Source organism: Oncorhynchus nerka, linkage group LG12, assembly GCF_034236695.1.
Source record: "Oncorhynchus nerka isolate Pitt River linkage group LG12, Oner_Uvic_2.0, whole genome shotgun sequence".
In the NCBI taxonomy this organism is placed as follows: Eukaryota; Metazoa; Chordata; class Actinopteri; order Salmoniformes; family Salmonidae; genus Oncorhynchus; species Oncorhynchus nerka.
This window is the reverse complement of record NC_088407.1, coordinates 92,977,839-93,000,947: the sequence shown is the minus strand read 5'-3', so window position 1 is coordinate 93,000,947 and position 23,109 is coordinate 92,977,839. Positions and strand designations below refer to the sequence as shown.

Here is a 23,109-nt window from a genome sequence, read left to right as displayed (position 1 = left end):
TGACAAATAAACTTGGATTTTATTTGATGTAGTGTGTGTTTACCAGAGACGGTAATGTGAAGAACGACATGACCTGTTTCAAAGTCAAAGTAGGATATAAAGTTAGTTTAACGTAGATGCTGGGAGTTGAGAAGCAGGTGGTAAATTTAATATAACAAATAACATGGAACGATATAACATAGGAGTTAGGTGCGCGTAATGATAAATGCCAGGTGCGCGTAATGATGAATGCCAGGTGCGCGTAATGATGAATGCCAGGACCGGTAGTTAGCAAACCTGCGATGTCGAATGCCGGAGGGGAGGAGCGGGAATAGACATGACAGTTAGGCCAACGAGACAGTGTCTAAGTTATAAAATTATCAGGTAGAATGCCCTGCATTTATTTAGTCACACTCACAAACATAAGCTATTTTCTGTAATTAGCTCTCTATTAACTTGTAAATAATTACATTTACATTTAAGTCATTTAGCAGACGCTCTTATCCAGAGCGACTTACAAATTGGTGCTTTCACCTTATGACATCCAGTGGAACAGCCACTTTACAATAGTGCATCTAGGTCTTTTAAGGGGGGGAGGGGAGAAGGATTACTTTATCCTATCCTAGGTATTCCTTAAAGAGGTGGGGTTTCAGGTGTCTCCGGAAGGTGGTGATTGACTCCGCTGTCCTGGCGTCGTGAGGGAGTTTGTTCCACCATAGGGGGGCCAGAGCAGCGAACAGTTTTGACTGGGCTGAGCGGGAACTGTACTTCCTCAGTGGTAGGGAGGCGAGCAGGCCAGAGGTGGATGAACGCAGTGCCCTTGTTTGGGTGTAGGGCCTGATCAGAGCCTGGAGGTAGTGAGGTGCCGTTCCCCTCACAGCTCCGTAGGCAAGCACCATGGTCTTGTAGCGGATGCGAGCTTCAACTGGAAGCCAGTGGAGAGAGCGGAGGAGCGGGGTGACGTGAGAGAACTTGGGAAGGTTGAACACCAGACGGGCTGCGGCGTTCTGGATGAGTTGTAGGGGTTTAATGGCACAGGCAGGGAGCCCAGCCAGCAGCGAGTTGCAGTAATCCAGACGGGAGATGACAAGTGCCTGGATTAGGACCTGCGCCGCTTCCTGTGTGAGGCAGGGTCGTACTCTGCGGATGTTGTAGAGCATGAACCTACAGGAACGGGCCACCGCCTTGATGTTATTTGAGAACGACAGGGTGTTGTCCAGGATCACGCCAAGGTTCTTAGCGCTCTGGGACGAGGACACAATGGAGTTGTCAACCGTGATGGCGAGATCATGGAACGGGCAGTCCTTCCCGGGAGGAAGAGCAGCTCCGTCTTGCCGAGGTTCAGCTTGAGGTGATGATCCGTCATCCACACTGATATGTCTGCCAGACATGCAGAGATGCGATTCGCCACCTGGTCGTCAGAAGGGGAAAGGAGAAGATTAATTGTGTGTCGTCTGCATAGCAATGATAGGAGAGACCATGTGAGGTTATGACAGAGCCAAGTGACTTGGTGTATAGCGAGAATAGGAGAGGGCCTAGAACAGAGCCCTGGGGGACACCAGTGGTGAGAGCACGTGGTGAGGAGACGGATTCTCGCCACGCCACCTGGTAGGAGCGACCTGTCAGGTAGGACGCAATCCAAGCGTGGGCCGCGCCGGAGATGCCCAACTCGGAGAGGGTGGAGAGGAGGATCTGATGGTTCACAGTATCGAAGGCAGCCGATAGGTCTAGAAGGATGAGAGCAGAGGAGAGAGAGTTAGCTTTAGCAGTGCGGAGCGCCTCCGTGATACAGAGAAGAGCAGTCTCAGTTGAATGACTAGTCTTGAAACCTGACTGATTTGGATCAAGAAGGTCATTCTGAGAGAGATAGCGGGAGAGCTGGCCAAGGACGGCACGTTCAAGAGTTTTGGAGAGAAAAGAAAGAAGGGATACTGGTCTGTAGTTGTTGACATCGGAGGGATCGAGTGTAGGTTTTTTCAGAAGGGGTGCAACTATAATAATAATCAAAGTCAAAAAATAATGATCTTGTTGTGGGTTTATTTTCCTGTTACACTGAATAGAAATTAAGACATTGTCAGCTATATTATATGGTCATTATTTAAACTGGCTAACCATCTAACAAGCTAACAAGCTAACCAGCTAACCAGCTAACAAGCTAACCAGCTAACAAGCTAACCAGCTAACCAGCTAACAAGCTAACCAGCTAACAAGCTAACCAGCTAACAAGCTAACAAGCTAACCAGCTAACAAGCTAGAAACAAACCAAAACATTGTTTAGAAAGTTCCTTTTAGCTGCCTGGTTTGCTAGATTGACATATATTACATTCATTTTTAAACATATGGGTTTATTGGTGTTAAAATACACAATCTTCTGCCAGTTTGGACCACCAGGCTGCTGATGTCGTGCAGCCTGTCGTTTTTGTGTTTAGACTTTTTCATAACGACCACACAAGTTTGACGTCGGACGACAATAGAATGTTAATGACGTCACTGTGACAACTGTATATAGACGTAGTACAAACCAGTCTTTACACTGCTGTACTCGCTGCTTAGCCCATGGCCTCGTGAATCCTTAAAGAGATGGGTGGGGCTGAGTTTATCAACTTTCAAAGCATAATTACTTTCCCATTGTTCCTCAACTGTAGTGTATGACACCACTTTCTAGCTCTGAGTCTCTACTTTTATCCAATGTAAAAAATAACATTTTCTAATGTTGCTACATAACACCGAATCAAACTGGCCAGTCACATATTTTAGAATAGTCTAAAAATAATAAAAACATTTCATTTCCCCCTATTTTATCCTCACTGAGGAGGATGGTCCTCCCCTTCCTCCACTGCTCCACATGGAAAAACAGGTAATCTGGGAGATGCGCAGTTTTCATCAGCAACAAAAGCCAAGCCACAATAAAGATTAGCCACAATAGTGGAATTTGCATTTTGCCTTCAAAATAAAGGTCCCACATTGAAACTGACACAAAGTAGTGGAATCGTGTCATATTTGCACTCGATCGTTCTTAACAAGTTTGGAATGTTATATAAATGCAACAAAAAACAATAGTTAATTGGACAAAGGAGGACAAATCATTTGACATCGCTCTGTTGATCTATTAGACGTCATAGTTCCATTGGGGGCATTTTTATATTACCTATGGAAGGTGTCAGCCTATTCAGTGTCACCCACAGAACACAACTGGGAAGAGTTTACACACATTTTTAGCATTGGAGCTCTTATTGGAGGACTTTGTGGGAAATCAGCCTATTGTGCAAAATTGAACATTAATATTTCACTGTGGCTGTAGCCTTACCTATGAGTCTAGGATCCCTGAAATGGGGTATCAGCCTACTGGGTGATACCCACATAACACAACTGTGAAGGGTTTACACATATTAGCGTCGTAGGTCTTATTGCAGGAACTTGGCTGTGGGAAACCACCTCACTATACATAGCCCATCTGTAAATAGCCCATCCAACTACCTCATCCCCATACTGTATTTATTTATCTTGCTCCTTTGCACCCCTGTATCTCTACATGCACATTCATCTTCTGCACATCAATCACTCTAGTGTCTAATTGGTATATTGTAATTACTTCACCACCATGGCCTATTTATTGCCTTCCTTTTCTTACCTCATTTGCACACACTGTATGTAGACTTGTTTCTACTGTATTATTGACTGTATGTTTGTTTATTCCATGTGTAACTCTGTGTTGTTGTATGTGTTGAACTGCTTTGCTTTATCTTGGGCAGGTCTCAGTTGTAAATGAGAACTTGTTCTCAACTGGCCTACCTGTATAAATAAAGGTGAAATAAAACTATTGAGCCTATTGACTAGTGAGCTAATGTGGCTAATTTCACAGTTGTGTCAAAGTCCTGCAATAAGAGTCATAACCTTTATATTTGTGTAACCTCTTCACAGTTGTGTTCTGTGGGTGTCACTGAGTAAGCTGATACCTATGGATCTTGGGTCCATGAAATGGGGTAAGGCTGTACATTGCAATATAAATGCTCAATACACAGACTGGTGCTCTAATGTGGCTCATTTCACAGTGGTGTCAAAGTCCTGCAATAATAGTTACAACGTTAATATTTGTGTAAATTATACAGTTTTGAACATTTCACGGACCCAAGATACATAGGCAAGGCTGTAAAATAAATACAGTAAGCCCCCAATGCAATTCTGAAGTCTAATACATCCACTCTGCGATTTCAACTGATTTAAATGTTTTGGTCAAATTGACTTTTGTTGAAATCATACACCAAACCAAATTGTATTGGTCACATACACGTTTTTAGCAGTTGTTATTGCAGGTGTAGCGAAATGGATATATATTTTTTTATATAATATATATATTATATATATTCTGTCTTCAAGAGAGCGAGAGTTGCACCCCTTCTGAAAAAACCTACACTCGATCCCTCCGATGTCAACAACTACAGACCAGTATCCCTTCTTTCTTTTCTCTCCAAAACTCTCGAACGTGCCGTTTGGCCAGCTCTCCCGCTATCTCTTCAGAATGACCTTCTTGATCCAAATCAGTCAGGTTTCAAGACTAGTCAACGGAGGCCCTCCGCACTGCTAAAGCTAACTCTCTCTCCTCTGCTCTCATCCTTCTAGGACGATTGTGAACCATCAGATCCTCCTCTCCACCCTCTCCGAGTTGGGCATCTCCGGCGCGGCCCACGCAATCCTACCTGACAGGTCGCTCCTACCAGGTGGCGTGCGAGAATCTGTCTCCTCACCACGCGCTCTCACCACTAGTCCCCCAGGGCTCTGTTCTAGGCCCTCTCCTATTCTCATACACCAAGTCACTTGGCTCTTCATAACCTCACATGGTCTCTCCTATCATTGCTAGACACACAATTAATCTTCTCCTTTCCCCCTTCTGATGACCAGGTGGCGAATCGCATCTCTGCATGTCTGGCAGACATATCAGTGTGGATGACGGATCACCACCTCAGCTGAACCTCGGCAAGACGGAGCTGCTCTTTCCCGGGAAGGACTGCCCGTTCCATGATCTCGCCATCACGGTTGACAACTCCATTGTGTCCTCCTCCCAGAGCGCTAAGAACCTTGGCGTGATCCTGGACAACACCCTGTCGTTCTCAACTAACATCAAGGCGGTGGCCCGTTCTTGTAGGTTCATGCTCTACAACATCCAGTACGACCCTGCCTCACACAGGAAGCAGCGCAGGTCTAATCCAGGCACTTGTCATCTCCCGTCTGGATTACTGCAACTCGCTGTTGGCTGGGCTCCTGCCTGTGCCATTAAACCCCTACAACTCATCCAGAACGCCGCAGCCCATCTGGTGTTCAACCTTCCCAAGTTCTCTCACGTCACCCCGCTCCTCCGCTCTCTCCACTGGCTTCCAGTTGAAGCTCGCATCCGCTACAAGACCATGGTGCTTGCACGGAGCTGTGAGGGGAACGGCACCTCAGTACCTCCAGGCTCTGATCAGGCCCTACACCCAAACAAGGGCACTGCGTTCATCCACCTCTGGCCTGCTCGCCTCCCTACCACTGAGGAAGTCCGCGCATCCAGTCAAAACTGTTCGCTGCTCTGGCCCCCAATGGTGGAACAAACTCCCTCACGACGCCAGGACAGCGGAGTCAATCACCACCTTCCGGAGACACCTGAAACCCCACCTCTTTCAGGAATACCTAGGATAGGATAAAGTAATCCTTCTCACCCCCCCCCTTAAAAGATTTAGATGCACTATTGTAAAGTGGCTGTTCCACTGGATGTCTTAAGGTGAACGCACCAATTTGTAAGTCGCTCTGGATAAGAGCGTCTGCTAAATGACTTAAATGTAATATATTTTTAACCTTGTTTAGCATTATCCATTATTTGTGTTTGTTTGTGTCAGTTTCAATGCAGGACTTTTATTTTGAAGGCAATCCGCAGATTCTACAAGTGTAGCTAATCATTATTGTGGCTAGCTTCACATAGGTGGTGCAAAAGCAGCCCCGTGACATTAAATACCACCCACAGGCGTTTGATTGAATGACACACGTAGACAATCCATGTCTCAATTGTCTCAAGGCTTCAAAATTCTTCTTTTAACCTGTCTCCTCCCCTTCATCTGCACTGGTTGAAGTGGATTTAACAAGCAACATCAATAAGGGATCATAGCTTTCACCTGATCAGTCTGACATGGAAAGAGCAGGTGTCCTTAATGTTTTGTACACGTAGTGTGTGTGTACAATACCTGTTAGATATTGTGATCTTCCTGTAATGTGCTTTTGTATGTATGATTGCTGTAAGAAGAGTTTGTTAACATGCTCTAAATGCAATGGGCATATTGGCTCCCTGCTAATTACAGGTGTTTTTCTACAGCCATCAAGAGCATCTAGAACTGCATATCTTTTTATGAAATATTTATATATAATTGTATTCTAATATTTTTGTAATTGTTCAATTATTGATTGTAAATCCCAGTCTGATATTGACAGGGCGGGGCGGCAGGGTAGCCTAGTGGTTAGAGCGTTGGGCTAGTAAACAGAAGGTTGCAAGTTCAAACCCCCGAGCTGATAAGGTACAAATCTGTCGTTCTGCCCCTGAACAGGCAGTTCCTAGGCCGTCCAAATAAGAATTTGTTCTTAACTGACTTGCCTAGTACAATAAATAAACTATCGAGTCATAAACGACATATGTAATATATTTGTATCAAAACAAACTACAGATAATCTGGAACCATTGGCTGGGCTTCTGTTCTTTATTACCCAGTGCGAGAGAGTAAGGATCACATCTGTTACAACACACAGGTGTTCAGAGAGACGCAGATAGGTTAGTCCACACTGTCTTCCGTACAAGCTCTGTAACATGGGAACACTAACCCTGTGTATCAATGTAGCCTATTTAAAAAATTAAAAAACATCTCTCTCCGATATGAAAACCGTACCACAAGCGATGCGTGTTAATGTTCAGATCAACCCCACCTACAGAAGAGTCCTGCGTCTAATGGAACTGTGAGGGTCCTGATCAAGGGCTAACAGGGTTGCATCGACTGCTGCTGTGGTGTAGGAAGGGGGGATTCCAATATGTAGATTACATCCTTTTCTATATTGAAACAACTAATACCCCCTCCCCCTCAAAAATAAATAAATAGGTATGCTCTTTAGTGATATATGTCTAATACCAGCCATAACTAATGTAATTGCATGTTGTTAAGCCTAAATATGACTGTGTTTTAAAAAGCTACTCCCCTAAATGTGTAATGGTCCAGGCGGTTGCTATGCCGTCGATAGGTCTATAGCAGCAACGCTAACGAACACAATGACGGCACTGGTGCTCGCGCCTTGATCAAATATCGGCGGATTCCAAAAAAAACACCGTTATTTACAAAACGCCATAACGACGGTTGCTAATAAACATGTCTTGTATCCGCAGGGTGAACGGACAATTCCCGTGTATGAGCCCCGCTGTCAGGTAACGTCCATTTCTGACGCTATCTTGTTTACCGAAAAGGGATGTGATGAAGCTAGCTAGTTTAGCTATAAATATTTAGCTGCAGATGTGTTGTTTCTTTACGTTGCTCGGCAGTTGAGCTAGCTAACTTTAGCCAACCGTTTTAACGTTTGCTTGAAAACTACTGTTTGCTATCTCGCCATGTTTGACTATGACATTGGATCGGCTAGATATGAAGCTAACTAATCGATTGATTGTAGCTAGACTAGTTAGCTGCTAGCGTCAATTGCCTAGGAATTCAATCAAAGTCGCACTGTGAGAATGTGCATTGCGGATAGATTCATCTACGTTGCACCTTTTTACTGTCTTTTTTCTTATTTACTGTAGATGCTGTGTTGCTATTTCTGCCTTTCGCCGGTCTGAGTGCGGATTGTACATTTTGATCATACGGAAAATTTAAATTACACCACCATCTAACCCTGCATCTTACCTATACACTATCCCCAAAACCCCATCCCACTACTTTAGCCCTAAACGACTCTACACCAGGCCGTTGTCCTTGGAGGATGGAAAACCTTCTCTCAACTACCTGTAGATCTGCTGCACAAAACTCTCACACCCAAATATTTATCTGCTGCTTCAACTATCACATCTTTCTTCTGTGATTTCTGCTCCATCCCTGCAGTTGATCACCATGGTTATAAATGCAAGAAATCCATCCTTATTAAAACTCAACCTCTCTGAATCTCTTCAGGCCTACTCACTGGGGCAGCTAACACTGCCTTAGACCTCTGTGCCACTCGGGAGGCCCAAATGATTACGTTTTAATCAAGCATCTGTTTGGGCTTCTTGTGGTCAATTTGCATTCTACAAATATTTGTAATTATCTTTATATTTTAGTTGACGTTCTTATCCAGAGCGACTTACATGAGCAATTAGGGTTAAGTGCCTTGCTCAAGGGCACATCTACAGATTTTTCACCTAGTCTCAGGGATTCAAACCAGTGACCTTTCAATTACTGGCCCGACACTCTTAACCACTAGGCTACCTGCCGACCATCTGCTTAAGAAAAATGGGCCGTGGCTGAATCTAGTTGATGATCCCTGGTCTAGGCCATGCCACCTGTTTTCAAGTCCATTCGTACATTTTTCATGCCATGCGTCAGCCTAATGATAAATTATGGTGTAATGGCCGACAGTTTTCTTGACATTTAGTTTTCATTACTGTGATTGGCTCATGTTTTACCGGACCATACCGCCTTACTTTCACCCCGAACATGACACCAGTCAAGTCCCGAGACGCCTGACACAGATCACTTCCTGCCTCTGGGTGGAGGATTTTTTATTTAACCTTTATTTTACTAGGCAAGTCAGTTAAGAACAAATTCTTATTTTCAATGACTGCCTAGGAACAGTGGGTTAACTGCCTGTTCAGGGGCAGAACGACAGATTTGTACCTTGTCAGCTCGGGGGTTTGAACTTGCAACCTTTCGGTTACTAGTCCAACGCTCTAACCACTAGGTTACCCTGCCGCCCCAAAGACAAAAAATCTAAACAATTCCACTTCTCTAAACTTTGACGGATGTAATAGTTCTCAGTTTGTCCTTTACCCAACTTAAAACAACATATTGGTCGGCCAAAAAGCATAGATCCACTTTATCCAAAAACCGCACTCCTACCGGTCCAAAATCATCTCTGGTAGGATTTTCAGGGCAAAATCTGTACCACCACACCTGCTGCCACAGGAAGGCCTTCATCCTGGTCAGGCTCTGTTTCAGAGGAATCATCACTGACTCCATCTCATGATTCTCAAGAGAGCCAGCAGACCCATGGGATCCAACATCCTCAAAATGCTAAAGTGATAAACTAAATTTAGAAGTAATATTCCCTGGCTTGTATTCAGGCAATGAAGGTTTGTACTTAGAACCATTTACCCCCCGCTTTCGAGTCATGACATTTCCTCTTTCTCGCCGTCGGACTGATAGCCTTTTGTCCAATTGCTGCTCCAAGGGCACTGGCTTCTATCCAATTGTATGGTTCATATGGTGGATGTTTATTTGTATTTTGACAAATTGGCATCAATGGCACCTACTGTATCTACGTAATATTGTGTTTGTCTTTTTCAGCTGCTCCCGTCTGCACCATGTCCAGTCACTGCTGTGGGAGGGGGAAGCCAGCCCTGATGGGATTCTTTGCTCTCTGGGTGAGTCCAGCTCTGTCTGGAGTCACATTCATTCTGAGGAAGTTGGATTTGACAACATGACAATATATTAAACATTGCTTGAACGCAGGAAACTGTCTTGAGATATTATTATTTATACGCTTAGTATATCAAACATTAGGAACACCTTCCTAATATTGAGTTTCACCTCCCCCCTTTGCCCTCAATTCGTCGGGACATGGACTCCTCAAGGTGTCAGGCGTTCCATGGGGATACTGGCCCCATGTTGACTCCAAGCGTTCCATGGGGATACTGGCCCCATGTTGACTCCAAGCGTTCCATGGGGATACTGGCCCCATGTTGACTCAAAGCGTTCCATGGGGATACTGGCCCCATGTTGACTCCAAGCGTTCCACGGGAATGCTGGCCCCATGTTGACTCCAAGCGTTCCACGGGGATGCTGGCCCCATGTTGACTCCAAGCGTTCCATGGGGATGCTGGCCCCATGTTGACTCCAAGCGTTCCATGGGGATGCTGGCCCCATGTTGACTCCAAGCGTTCCATGGGGATGCTGGCCCCATGTTGACTCCAATGTTTCCATTTGGGTGCTGGACCATTCTTGATACACATGGGGAACTATTGAGCGTGAAAAACCCAGCAGTGTTGCAGTTCTTGACACAAACCGGTGTGCCTGGCATCTACTACCATACCCCGTTCATAGGCACTAAAATCTATGAATGGCACACATACACAATCAAGGCTTAAAAAACATGATTTAACCTGACTCCTTCCCTTCATCTACATGTCTCCTCCCCTTCATCTACACTGATTGAAGTGACATCAAAATTTTACCTTTATTTAACCAGGCAAGTCAGTTAAGAACACATTCTTATTTTCAATGACGGCCTTGGAACTGCCTGTTCAGGGGCAGAACGACAGATTTGTACCTTGTCAGCTCGGGGGTTTGAACTCGCAACCTTCCGGTTACTAGTCCAACGCTCTAACCACTAGGCTACGCTGCCGCCCCAAGAAGGGATCATACAGTAGCTTTCTCCTGGTCAGTCTCTGATGGAAAGAGCAGGTGTTCTTAATGTTTTGTACACTATTCCCTGCTTTATATAGATGATGCTTTAGCTGTGTTGTAGTCATATTAACTTCCCTGTTTTATATAGATGATGCTTCAGCTATGTTGTAGTCATATTAACTTCCCTGTTTTATTTGATTTCAGCATGATTTGACATGTTAGTTCATATTGCAGGGATTGACAGCAGGTATAATGAGGGCTGCAGTGAGCTGGCCAACTACCTGTTCTACGGACTGTACCGGAAGAACCAGCTGAACCTGGAGCACATTCTGGAGGACTTCCCTGAGGAGGTGCTGGATGGTGAGGAGAAGGGGTTATGGGGTTTAGTATTTCAATAAGATCCCCCAAGGCAGCGGCTACTCTTCCTGTGGTCCAAATAGGAAGCAAAACACAACAAATAGAATCAATAATATACACCATACAATACGCAAATATATAAACATGTCTGTGTCTCCACAGTCCCCGTCATGCCGTAAGGTGTTCTTTAATCAGTTACCTGAGGTGGCAGAGAGTTCCATGTAGTCGTAGCTCTATTTAATACTCTATTTAATACTTTAACCTCTGGTTGCATATCTCGTTTTGTACCGATGAGTGTCCAACGGTTTGAACAGACAGTTCAGTACCTTAAACACATCAATACCTTGCACAAATACCCATAGTGATGCAGGCAATCTCTCCTCAACTCTGAGCCAGGGGAGACTGACATCCACCTCCGTGTACATCGAAGTGCAACATGCTGCCCTGTTGTGGAACGACTGCAGTTTTATCTATGTCCAGGGCATAAAATTAACACCCGGCAAATGCGGGTAGATTTAGGTATTCCTGTGTTAGAATATCAATTTCACCAGCCACGCAGCAACGTGGGGTTAGGATCAGTATATTTAGTAGTAGTATGATCAGTATATAGTCAGTAGTAGGGGTTATGGGGTTAGGATCAGTATATAGTCAGTAGTAGGTGTTATGGGGTTAGGATCAGTATATAGTCAGTAGTAGGGGTTAGGATCAGTATATAGTCAGTAGTAGGGGTTATGGGGTTAGGATCAGTATATAGTCAGTAGTAGGTGTTATGGGGTTAGGATCAGTATATTTAGTAGTAGGGGTTATGATCAGTATATAGTCAGTAGTAGGGGTTAGGGTTATGGGGTTAGGATCAGTATATAGTCAGTAGTAGGGGTTATGATCAGTATATAGTCAGTAGTAGGGGTTATGGGGTTAGGATCAGTATATAGTCAGTAGTAGGGGTTATGGGGTTATGATCAGTATATAGTCAGTAGTAGGGGTTATGATCAGTATATAGTCAGTAGTAGGGGTTAGGATCAGTATATAGTCAGTAGTAGGGGTTATGGGGTTAGGATCAGTATATAGTCAGTAGTAGGGGTTATGGGGTTAGGATCAGTATATAGTCAGTAGTAGGGGTTAGGATCAGTATATAGTCAGTAGTAGGGGTTATGGGGTTAGGATCAGTATATAGTCAGTAGTAGGGGTTAGGATCAGTATATAGTCAGTAGTAGGGGTTATGGGGTTAGGATCAGTATATAGTCAGTAGTAGGGGTTATGGGGTTAGGATCAGTATATAGTCAGTAGTAGGGGTTAGGATCAGTATATAGTCAGTAGTAGGGGTTATGGGGTTATGATCAGTATATAGTCAGTAGTAGGGGTTATGGTTATGGGGTTAGGATCAGTATATAGTCAGTAGTAGTGGTTATGGGGTTATGATCAGTATATAGTCAGTAGTAGGGGTTATGATCAGTATATAGTCAGTAGTAGGGGTTATGGGGTTAGGATCAGTATATAGTCAGTAGTAGGGGTTATGGGGTTAGGATCAGTATATAGTCAGTAGTAGTGGTTATGGGGTTAGGATCAGTATATAGTCAGTAGTATGGGTTATGGGGTTATGATCAGTATATAGTCAGTAGTAGGGGTTATGATCAGTATATAGTCAGTAGTAGGGGTTAGGATCAGTATATAGTCAGTAGTAGGGGTTATGGGGTTATGATCAGTATATAGTCAGTAGTAGGGGTTATGGGGTTAGGATCAGTATATAGTCAGTAGTAGGGGTTATGGGGTTAGGATCAGTATATAGTCAGTAGTAGGGGTTATGGGGTTAGGATCAGTATATAGTCAGTAGTAGGGGTTATGGGGTTAGGATCAGTATATAGTCAGTAGTAGGGTTAGGATCAGTATATAGTCAGTAGTAGGGGTTATGGGGTTAGGATCAGTATATAGTCAGTAGTAGGGGTTATGGGGTTAGGATCAGTATATAGTCAGTAGTAGGGGTTATGGGGTTATGATCAGTATATAGTCAGTAGTAGGGGTTATGATCAGTATATAGTCAGTAGTAGGGGTTAGGATCAGTATATAGTCAGTAGTAGGGGTTATGGGGTTAGGATCAGTATATAGTCAGTAGTAGGGGTTATGGGGTTAGGATCAGTATATAGTCAGTAGTAGGGGTTAGGATCAGTATATAGTCAGTAGTAGGGGTTATGGGGTTAGGATCAGTATATAGTCAGTAGTAGGGGTTAGGATCAGTATATAGTCAGTAGTAGGGGTTATGGGGTTAGGATCAGTATATAGTCAGTAGTAGGGGTTATGGGGTTAGGATCAGTATATAGTCAGTAGTAGGGGTTAGGATCAGTATATAGTCAGTAGTAGGGGTTATGGGGTTAGGATCAGTATATAGTCAGTAGTAGGGGTTAGGATCAGTATATAGTCAGTAGTAGGGGTTATGGGGTTAGGATCAGTATATAGTCAGTAGTAGGGGTTATGGGGTTATGATCAGTATATAGTCAGTAGTAGGGGTTATGGGGTTAGGATCAGTATATAGTCAGTAGTAGTGGTTATGGGGTTAGGATCAGTATATAGTCAGTAGTAGGGGTTATGGGGTTAGGATCAGTATATAGTCAGTAGTAGTGGTTATGGGGTTATGATCAGTATATAGTCAGTAGTAGGGGTTATGATCAGTATATAGTCAGTAGTAGGGGTTATGGGGTTAGGATCAGTATATAGTCAGTAGTAGGGGTTATGGGGTTAGGATCAGTATATAGTCAGTAGTAGTGGTTATGGGGTTAGGATCAGTATATAGTCAGTAGTAGGGGTTATGATCAGTATATAGTCAGTAGTAGGGGTTAGGATCAGTATATAGTCAGTAGTAGGGGTTATGATCAGTATATAGTCAGTAGTAGGGGTTATGGGGTTAGGATCAGTATATAGTCAGTAGTAGGGGTTATGGGGTTAGGATCAGTATATAGTCAGTAGTAGGGGTTATGGGGTTAGGATCAGTATATAGTCAGTAGTAGGGGTTATGGGGTTAGGATCAGTATATAGTCAGTAGTAGGGGTTATGGGGTTAGGATCAGTATATAGTCAGTAGTAGGGGTTAGGATCAGTATATAGTCAGTAGTAGGGGTTATGGGGTTAGGATCAGTATATAGTCAGTAGTAGGGGTTATGGGGTTAGGATCAGTATATAGTCAGTAGTAGGGGTTAGGATCAGTATATAGTCAGTAGTAGGGGTTATGGGGTTAGGATCAGTATATAGTCAGTAGTAGGGGTTAGGATCAGTATATAGTCAGTAGTAGGGGTTATGGGGTTAGGATCAGTATATAGTCAGTAGTAGTGGTTATGGGGTTATGATCAGTATATAGTCAGTAGTAGGGTTTATGGTTATGGGGTTAGGATCAGTATATAGTCAGTAGTAGTGGTTATGGGGTTATGATCAGTATATAGTCAGTAGTAGGGGTTATGGGGTTAGGATCAGTATATAGTCAGTAGTAGGGGTTATGGGGTTAGGATCAGTATATAGTCAGTAGTAGGGGTTAGGATCAGTATATAGTCAGTAGTAGGGGTTAGGATCAGTATATAGTCAGTAGTAGGGGTTATGGGGTTAGGATCAGTATATAGTCAGTAGTAGGGGTTATGGGGTTAGGATCAGTATATAGTCAGTAGTAGGGGTTATGGGGTTAGGATCAGTATATAGTCAGTAGTAGGGGTTAGGATCAGTATATAGTCAGTAGTAGGGGTTATGGGGTTATGATCAGTATATAGTCAGTAGTAGGGGTTATGATCAGTATATAGTCAGTAGTAGGGGTTAGGATCAGTATATAGTCAGTAGTAGGGGTTATGGGGTTAGGATCAGTATATAGTCAGTAGTAGGGGTTATGGGGTTAGGATCAGTATATAGTCAGTAGTAGGGGTTATGGGGTTATGATCAGTATATAGTCAGTAGTAGGGGTTATGATCAGTATATAGTCAGTAGTAGGGGTTATGGGGTTAGGATCAGTATATAGTCAGTAGTAGGGGTTAGGATCAGTATATAGTCAGTAGTAGGGGTTATGGGTTTAGGATCAGTATATAGTCAGCAGTAGGGGTTATGGGGTTAGGATCAGTATATAGCCAGTAGTAGGGGTTATGGGGTTAGGATCAGTATATAGTCAGTAGTAGGGGTTAGGATCAGTATATAGTCAGTAGTAGGGGTTAGGATCAGTATATAGTCAGTAGTAGGGGTTAGGATCAGTATATAGTCAGTAGTAGGGGTTATGGGGTTAGGATCAGTATATAGTCAGTAGTAGGGGTTATGATCAGTATATAGTCAGTAGTAGTGGTTATGGGGTTAGGATCAGTATATAGTCAGTAGTAGGGGTTATGGGGTTAGGATCAGTATATAGTCAGTAGTAGGGGTTATGGGGTTAGGATCAGTATATAGTCAGTAGTAGGGGTTATGGGGTTAGGATCAGTATATAGTCAGTAGTAGGGGTTAGGATCAGTATATAGTCAGTAGTAGGTGTTATGGGGTTAGGATCAGTATATAGTCAGTAGTAGGGGTTATGGGGTTAGGATCAGTATATAGTCAGTAGTAGGGGTTATGGGGTTAGGATCAGTATATAGTCAGTAGTAGGGGTTATGGGGTTAGGATCAGTATATAGTCAGTAGTAGGGGTTAGGATCAGTATATAGTCAGTAGTAGGTGTTATGGGGTTAGGATCAGTATATAGTCAGTAGTAGGGGTTATGGGGTTAGGATCAGTATATAGTCAGTAGTAGGGGTTATGGGGTTAGGATCAGTATATAGTCAGTAGTAGGGGTTATGGGGTTAGGATCAGTATATAGTCAGTAGTAGGGGTTATGGGGTTAGGATCAGTATATAGTCAGTAGTAGGGGTTATGATCAGTATATAGTCAGTAGTAGGGGTTATGATCAGTATATAGTCAGTAGTAGGGGTTATGATCAGTATATAGTCAGTAGTAGGGGTTAGGATCAGTATATAGTCAGTAGTAGGGGTTATGATCAGTATATAGTCAGTAGTAGGGGTTATGATCAGTATATAGTCAGTAGTAGGGGTTATGATCAGTATATAGTCAGTAGTAGGGGTTATGATCAGTATATAGTCAGTAGTAGGGGTTATGATCAGTATATAGTCAGTAGTAGGGGTTATGATCAGTATATAGTCAGTAGTAGGGGTTAGGATCAGTATATAGTCAGTAGTAGGGGTTATGGGGTTAGGATCAGTATATAGTCAGTAGTAGGGGTTATGGGGTTAGGATCAGTATATAGTCAGTAGTAGGGGTTATGATCAGTATATAGTCAGTAGTAGGGGTTAGGATCAGTATATAGTCAGTAGTAGGGGTTATGATCAGTATATAGTCAGTAGTAGGGGTTATGGGGTTAGGATCAGTATATAGTCAGTAGTAGGGGTTATGGGGTTAGGATCAGTATATAGTCAGTAGTAGGGGTTATGATCAGTATATAGTCAGTAGTAGGGGTTATGGGGTTAGGATCAGTATATAGTCAGTAGTAGGGGTTAGGATCAGTATATAGTCAGTAGTAGTGGTTATGGGGTTAGGATCAGTATATAGTCAGTAGTAGGGGTTATGGGGTTAGGATCAGTATATAGTCAGTAGTAGGGGTTATGGGGTTAGGATCAGTATATAGTCAGTAGTAGGGGTTATGGGGTTAGGATCAGTATATAGTCAGTAGTAGGGGTTATGGGGTTAGGATCAGTATATAGTCAGTAGTAGGGGTTAGGATCAGTATATAGTCAGTAGTAGGTGTTATGGGGTTAGGATCAGTATATAGTCAGTAGTAGGGGTTATGGGGTTAGGATCAGTATATAGTCAGTAGTAGGGGTTATGGGGTTAGGATCAGTATATAGTCAGTAGTAGGGGTTATGGGGTTAGGATCAGTATATAGTCAGTAGTAGGGGTTATGGGGTTAGGATCAGTATATAGTCAGTAGTAGGGGTTATGGGGTTAGGATCAGTATATGCATACTACTTCACACATGTTGGATGGTTCTCAACAAGCGCTCCTGGCTCCAGTGATTAATATTTCTAATGCTCTACATCCCGGATGGCACCCTATTCTCTATATAGTGCATATAGGTCTCTAGTTAACAGTAGTACACTATATAGGGAATAGGGTGCTTTTGGGATGACAACCTATGTGTTCTAGTGTGTTGTTAATGCTGTCTTACTCTGTGTGTTGTTCTGGCTCGTTAACATTGAGACCCGTCTCTCTTCATCTCCAGATGTGATCGTGCTGATCAAGGCAGAGAGTGTCCACCTGTACTGTAACCCAATCAACTACAGTTACCTGCTGCCCTACGTCTCCCACTGGAGGAACCTCTCCATACACTGCATGAACCAAACAGAGGTTAGCTATTACTGTAACCACATAGACTGCCTTACCCAGGCAGAGGTTAGCTATTACTATAACCACATAGACTGCCTTACCCAGGCAGAGGTTAGCTATTACTGTAACCACATAGACTGCCTTACCCAGGCAGAGATTAGCTATTACTGTAACCACATAGACTGCCTTACCCAGGCAGAGGTTAGCTATTACTATAACCACATAGACTGCCTTACCCAGGCAGAGGTTAGCTATTACTATAACCACATAGACTGCCTTACCCAGGCAGAGGTTAGCTATTACTATAACCACATAGACTGTCTTACCCAGGCAGAGGTTAGCTATTACTGTAACCACATAGACTGTCTTACCCAGGCAGAGGTTAGTTATTACTGTAACCACATAGACTGCCTTACCCAGGCAGAGATTAGCTATTACTGTAACCACATAGACTGTCTTACCCAGCCAGAGGTTAGCTTTCTACCATCAGACTTGTAAGTTCTCATCCAAATGTTCAATTGATCAAGAAGTAAACAACAATATTTGTATGTTGTGATTAGATTACTTAATTAATAGAAATGCTTTTATATTTGTTTCCTTAACCAAGCAGATACACAGGTATGTCTAAATTGAATGTTGATGTTGATTATGTATGTCTAAATTGAATGTTGATGTTGATTATATTCACTCCTGTTCTCCGCCCTCCCCCTCCTCCTTTGTTTCCCCCCCCTCATCTCCCCCTCTGCAGTATGAAGACGAGGAAGCAGCGGAGGAGTTTAAGATCTCCAGCTTTGTGAGCATGGTTCAAGACTGCAGCCGTATTGGAGTTCCTTACAGCACCCAGGGTACAGTATAGTTACAGAGATTACATAGTACATGTCACATGTACAGTGCCTTTGGCGAGTATTCAGACCCCTTGACTTTTTCCCACATTTTGTTACGTGTCGTGACTTTACTTTCATTAATCTGATGACTGTTATTTATTTAATCAACTATATTTGTTACCTGATTTAAATTAATCATGTAACAATTAACTCATTAGGATTTGGGGCACCACGAGAGAGGTTTTTACCATCTCCCGAATTAAATTCTGAAGGTCTTTACCTATTACATCCATAAAACGGTCAACGTATTATTCATAACTTCGTATCAAATCATCATTCTGAACAGTCGTACCCTCCTGCATCTGCAAAAAACCCAGCATTACTTATGATTCAGTACGGATTCAGTAAAGACCTAAGTTGCAGAATGGCGCCGGAGGAGATGGCTGCTGTTTTATGGGCTCCTAACCAATTGTGCTACTGTGTGTGTTTTTTAGTGTTATTTGTAACTTATTTTGTACCTAATGTTTCCGCCACCGTCTGGAAGAAGAACTGGAAGAAGATTTTTTCTTTCACGAGTCGGAGCCGAAGGATTTACTTCAGACACCCGACAAGGCTCAAATCCCCGTCATTCGCATGAGAAAGAGGCGGAGATATCGAGGACATAGGTCGGGGTGCCTTGTAAGGATCCGACGACGACTGGGTAATCTGCCTCTACCATCAGTCCTATTAGCCAACGTACAATCATTGGATAGCAAAATAGACAAGCTACGTTCATGAATATCCAACCAATGGGACATTAAAGACTATAATGTTTCACCGAGTCGTGGCAGAAGGACGACATGGATAACATACAGCTGGCGGGGTGTCACGTAGAGTAGGCCAGAAGGCTATACTGGAAAACCTAACCTCTATCACGTAGAGTAGGCCAGAAGGCTAAACTGGAAAACCTAACCTCTATCACGTAGAGTAGGCCAGAAGGCTATACTGGAAAACCTAACCTCTATCACGTAGAGTAGGCCAGAAGGCTATACTGGAAAACCTAACCTCTATCACGTAGAGTAGGCCAGAAGGCTATACTGGAAAACCTAACCTCTATCACGTAGAGTAGGCCAGAAGGCTAAACTGGAAAACCTAACCTCTATCAAAATAAAAAGATGGCGGAGCCGCAAAAGTTCTTCTGTGCTTCAGGGTGTTTATTTACATAGTGATTCCTGAACAAAAACAACAGTACTGCCATCAAAAATATACCTTATGGGCCAGCTAAACACAATGCTGCCATCTAACATATACCTTATGGGCCAGCTAAACACAATGCTGCCCCATTCACAGTACTGCCATCTAACATATACCTTATGGGACAGCTAAACACAATGCTGCCCCATCCACAGTACTGCCATCTAACATATACCTTATGGGCCAGCTAAACACAATGCTGCCCCATTCACAGTACTGCCATCTAACATATACCTTATGGGCCAGCTAAACACAATGCTGCCATCTAACATACACCTTATGGGCCAGCTAAACACAATGCTGCCATCAAACATATACCTTATGGGACAGCTAAACACAATGCTGCCATCAAACATATACCTTATGGGACAGCTAAACACAATGCTGCCATCAAACATATACCTTATGGGCCAGCTAAACACAATGCTGCCATCTAACATATACCTTATGGGCCAGCTAAACACAATGCTGCCCCATTCACAGCTCAATCCAAAATGCCTCTCCATGAACTGAGAGGCTCCTTTTGTTGGGGAAGCCCCTCCCATTAGAACAATTAACACTAATTAATTATGCAATTACCTATTCAAACCTACATTTTCCATTCACTAAACGTACTAAACGTACTAAAGTATATACATTGCAACACGTTTTTTATGAAACAATATCCCAATGTAATTTTGGAAATGTTATATCACTACTGACATAGTGTCTTTCAATATGGCCATTTACATTAATGGGCTATTCGGGACAGGCACGACAAAGTCCGCCCAATTCCCTTAGCCCGGGTCCTTATCCAGCATACCCGGAAGCTACAGAGATTGAGAGAGGAACAGAACAAACAAACGTGCTCATCCATAACATCAATAAGTATAATACATATTGCTTATATTAACTATGAACACTGACATAAGTGTGAAATGTATGCACTAAGACAGAGAGGTTAACTTGTGTGTCGACCCACATTGTTACCTTATCTGAATAACGGAGCAGGGAGGAGTGATGAATGTGTGTTAAAGTACCAAATGCTGCCCGCGGCCAGTGACGGACTTCTACGTCGCACGGGGTTTACGCTGCATCGGTAATATAGAAGAGCTGCCTCTGGTAAGACAAGGGGTGCCCCAGCTGTAAACAACAGCTAATATTAAGGAAGTCTCAAGGTTTTGCTCGACTAAGGTAGAGTATCTCATGATAAGCAGTAGGCCACATTATCTACCTAGAGAGTATTCATCTGTATTTTTCGTAGTTATCTTTTACCACCACAAACCGATGGTGGCACTAAGACTTCACTCAATGAGCTGTATGCCATAAGGAAACAGGAAAACGCTTATCCAGAGGCGGCGCTCCTAGTGGCCGGGGACTTTAATGCAGGGAAAATTAAATCCGTTATACCTAATATCTACCAGCATGTTAAATGTGCAAAAAGGCGGGAAAAAAAACTCTAGAGCACCTTTACTCCACACACAGAGACGTATACAAAGCTCTCCCCCGCCCTCCATTTGGCAAATCTGACCATAATTCTATTCCTGCTTACAAGCAAAAACTAAAGCAGGAAGAACCAGTGACTCATTCAAAAAAGAAGTGGTCAGATGACGCATATGCTAAGCTACAGGACTGTTTTGCAGCACAGACTGGAATATGTTCCTGGATTTTTCCGATGGCATTGAGGAGTACACCACCTCAGTCATCGGCTTCATCAATAAGTGCATCGAGGACATCGTTCCCACAGCGACTGTACGTACATACCCCAACCAGAAGCCATGGATTACAGGCAACATTCGCACTGAGCTAAAGGGTAGAGCTGCCGCTTTCAAGGATCGGGACTCTAACCCGTACCCTTATAAGGAATCCTGCTATGCCGTCCGGCGAACCATCAAACAGGCAAATCGTAAATACAAGACTTAAGATTGAGTCGTACTACACCGGCTCCGACGCTCGTCGGATGTGGCAAAGGCTTGCAAACTATTACAGACGACAAAGGGTAGCACAGCTGCGAGCTGCCCAGTGACACGAGCCAACCAGACGAGCTAAATTACTTCTAATCTCGCTTTGAGGCAAGCAACGCTGAAGCATGAGATCATCAGCTGTTCCGGATGACTGTGTGATGACGCTCTTCATATTCAATGCGAGTAAGACTTTTAAACAGGTCAACATTCACAAGACCGCGGGGCCAGATGGATTACCAGGATGTGTGCTCCGGGCATGCGCTGACAAACTGTCAGTGTCTTTACTGACATTTTCAACCTGTCCCTGATTGAGTCTGTAATACCAACATGTTTCAAGCAGACCACCATAGTCCCTGTGTACAAGAACACTAAGGTAACCTGCCTAAATGATTACCGCCCCGTGGCACTCACGTCTGTAGCCATGAAGTGCTTTGAAAGGCTGGTCATGGCTCACATCAAAACCATTATCCCAGAAACCCTATACCCACTCCAATTTGCATACCGCCCCAACAGATCCACAGATGATGCTATCTCTATTGCACTCCACACTGCCCTTTCCCACCTGGACAAAAGGAACACCTATGTGAGAATGCTGTTCATTGACTAGAGCTCAGCATTCAACACCATAGTGCCCTCAAAGCTCATCACTAAACTAAGGACCATGGGACTAAACACGTCCCTCTGCAACTGGATCCTGGACATCCTGATGGGCCACCCCAAGGTGGTAAGTGTAGGTAACAACACATCTGCCACTCTGATCCTCAACACAGGGGCCCCTCAGGGGTGCGTGCTCAGTCTCCTCCTGTACTTCCTGTTCACCCATGACTGCATGGCCAGGCACGACTCCAACATCGTCATTAAGTTTACCAAGAACGCAACAGTGGTAGGCCTGATCACCGACAACGATGAGACAGCCTGTAGGGTGGAGGTCAGAAACCTGGCCGTGTGGTGCCAGGATAACAACCTCTCTCTCAACGTGATCAAGACAAATTATTGTGGACTACAGGAAAAGGTGGACAGAGCACACCCATATTCTCATCGACGGGGCTGTAATGGAGCAGGTTGAGAGCTTCAAGTTCCTTGGTGTCCACATCACCAACAAATTATCATGGTCCAAGCACACCAAGACAGTTGTGAAAAGGGTATGACAAAGCCTATAACCCCTTAGGAGATTGAAATGATTTGTCATGGGTCCTCAGATCCTCAAAAGGTTATACAGCTGCACCATCGACAGCATCCTGACGGGTTGCATCACTGCCTGGTATGGCAACTGCTCAGCCTCCGACCGCAAGACAGTACAGAGGGTAGTGCTTACGGCCCAGTACATCACTGGGGCCAAACTTCCTTCCGTCCAGGACCTCTACACCAGGCGGTGTCAGAGGAACGCCCTGAAAATTGTCAGACTCCAGCCACCTTAGTCATCGACTTGTTCTCTCTGCCACCGCACGGCAGGCGGTACCGGAACGCCAATTCTAGGTCCAAAAGGCTTCTTAACAGCTTTTACCCCCAAGCCATAAGGCTTCTGAACAGCTAATCAAATGGCTACCCAGACTATTTGCATTGTCCCCCCCACCCCCTCTTTTACACTGATGCTACTCTCTGTTTATTATCTATGCATAGTCACTTTAACTGTACATACATGTATATATTACCTCAATTATCTTGACTAACCGGTGCCCCCGCACATTGACTCTGTACTGGTACCCCCTGTATATAGCCTCCACATTGACTCTGTACTGGTACCCCCTGTATATAGCCTCCACATTGACTCTGTACTGGTACCCCCTGTATATAGCCTCCACATTGACTCTGTACTGGTACCCCCTGTATAAAGCCTCCACATTGACTCTGTA

The 23,109-nt window shown here is 43.8% G+C and overlaps 1 protein-coding gene across 1 annotated transcript in view; it reads left to right on the top strand.

The window, feature by feature from the left end:
• The first annotated feature begins 7,239 nt into the window (after nucleotides 1–7,239).
• dnaaf9 (dynein axonemal assembly factor 9) overlaps nucleotides 7,240–23,109 on the top strand; it is a 140,907-nt gene continuing 125,037 nt past the window's right edge. The window contains exons 1-5 of the mRNA XM_065025980.1: nucleotides 7,240–7,411; nucleotides 9,516–9,592; nucleotides 10,809–10,934; nucleotides 17,153–17,277; nucleotides 18,005–18,101. Of these exons, the coding sequence (XP_064882052.1) occupies nucleotides 7,356–7,411; nucleotides 9,516–9,592; nucleotides 10,809–10,934; nucleotides 17,153–17,277; nucleotides 18,005–18,101 (481 nt within the window). The 5' untranslated portion in view covers nucleotides 7,240–7,355. The remainder of the gene's footprint in view (nucleotides 7,412–9,515; nucleotides 9,593–10,808; nucleotides 10,935–17,152; nucleotides 17,278–18,004; nucleotides 18,102–23,109) is intronic.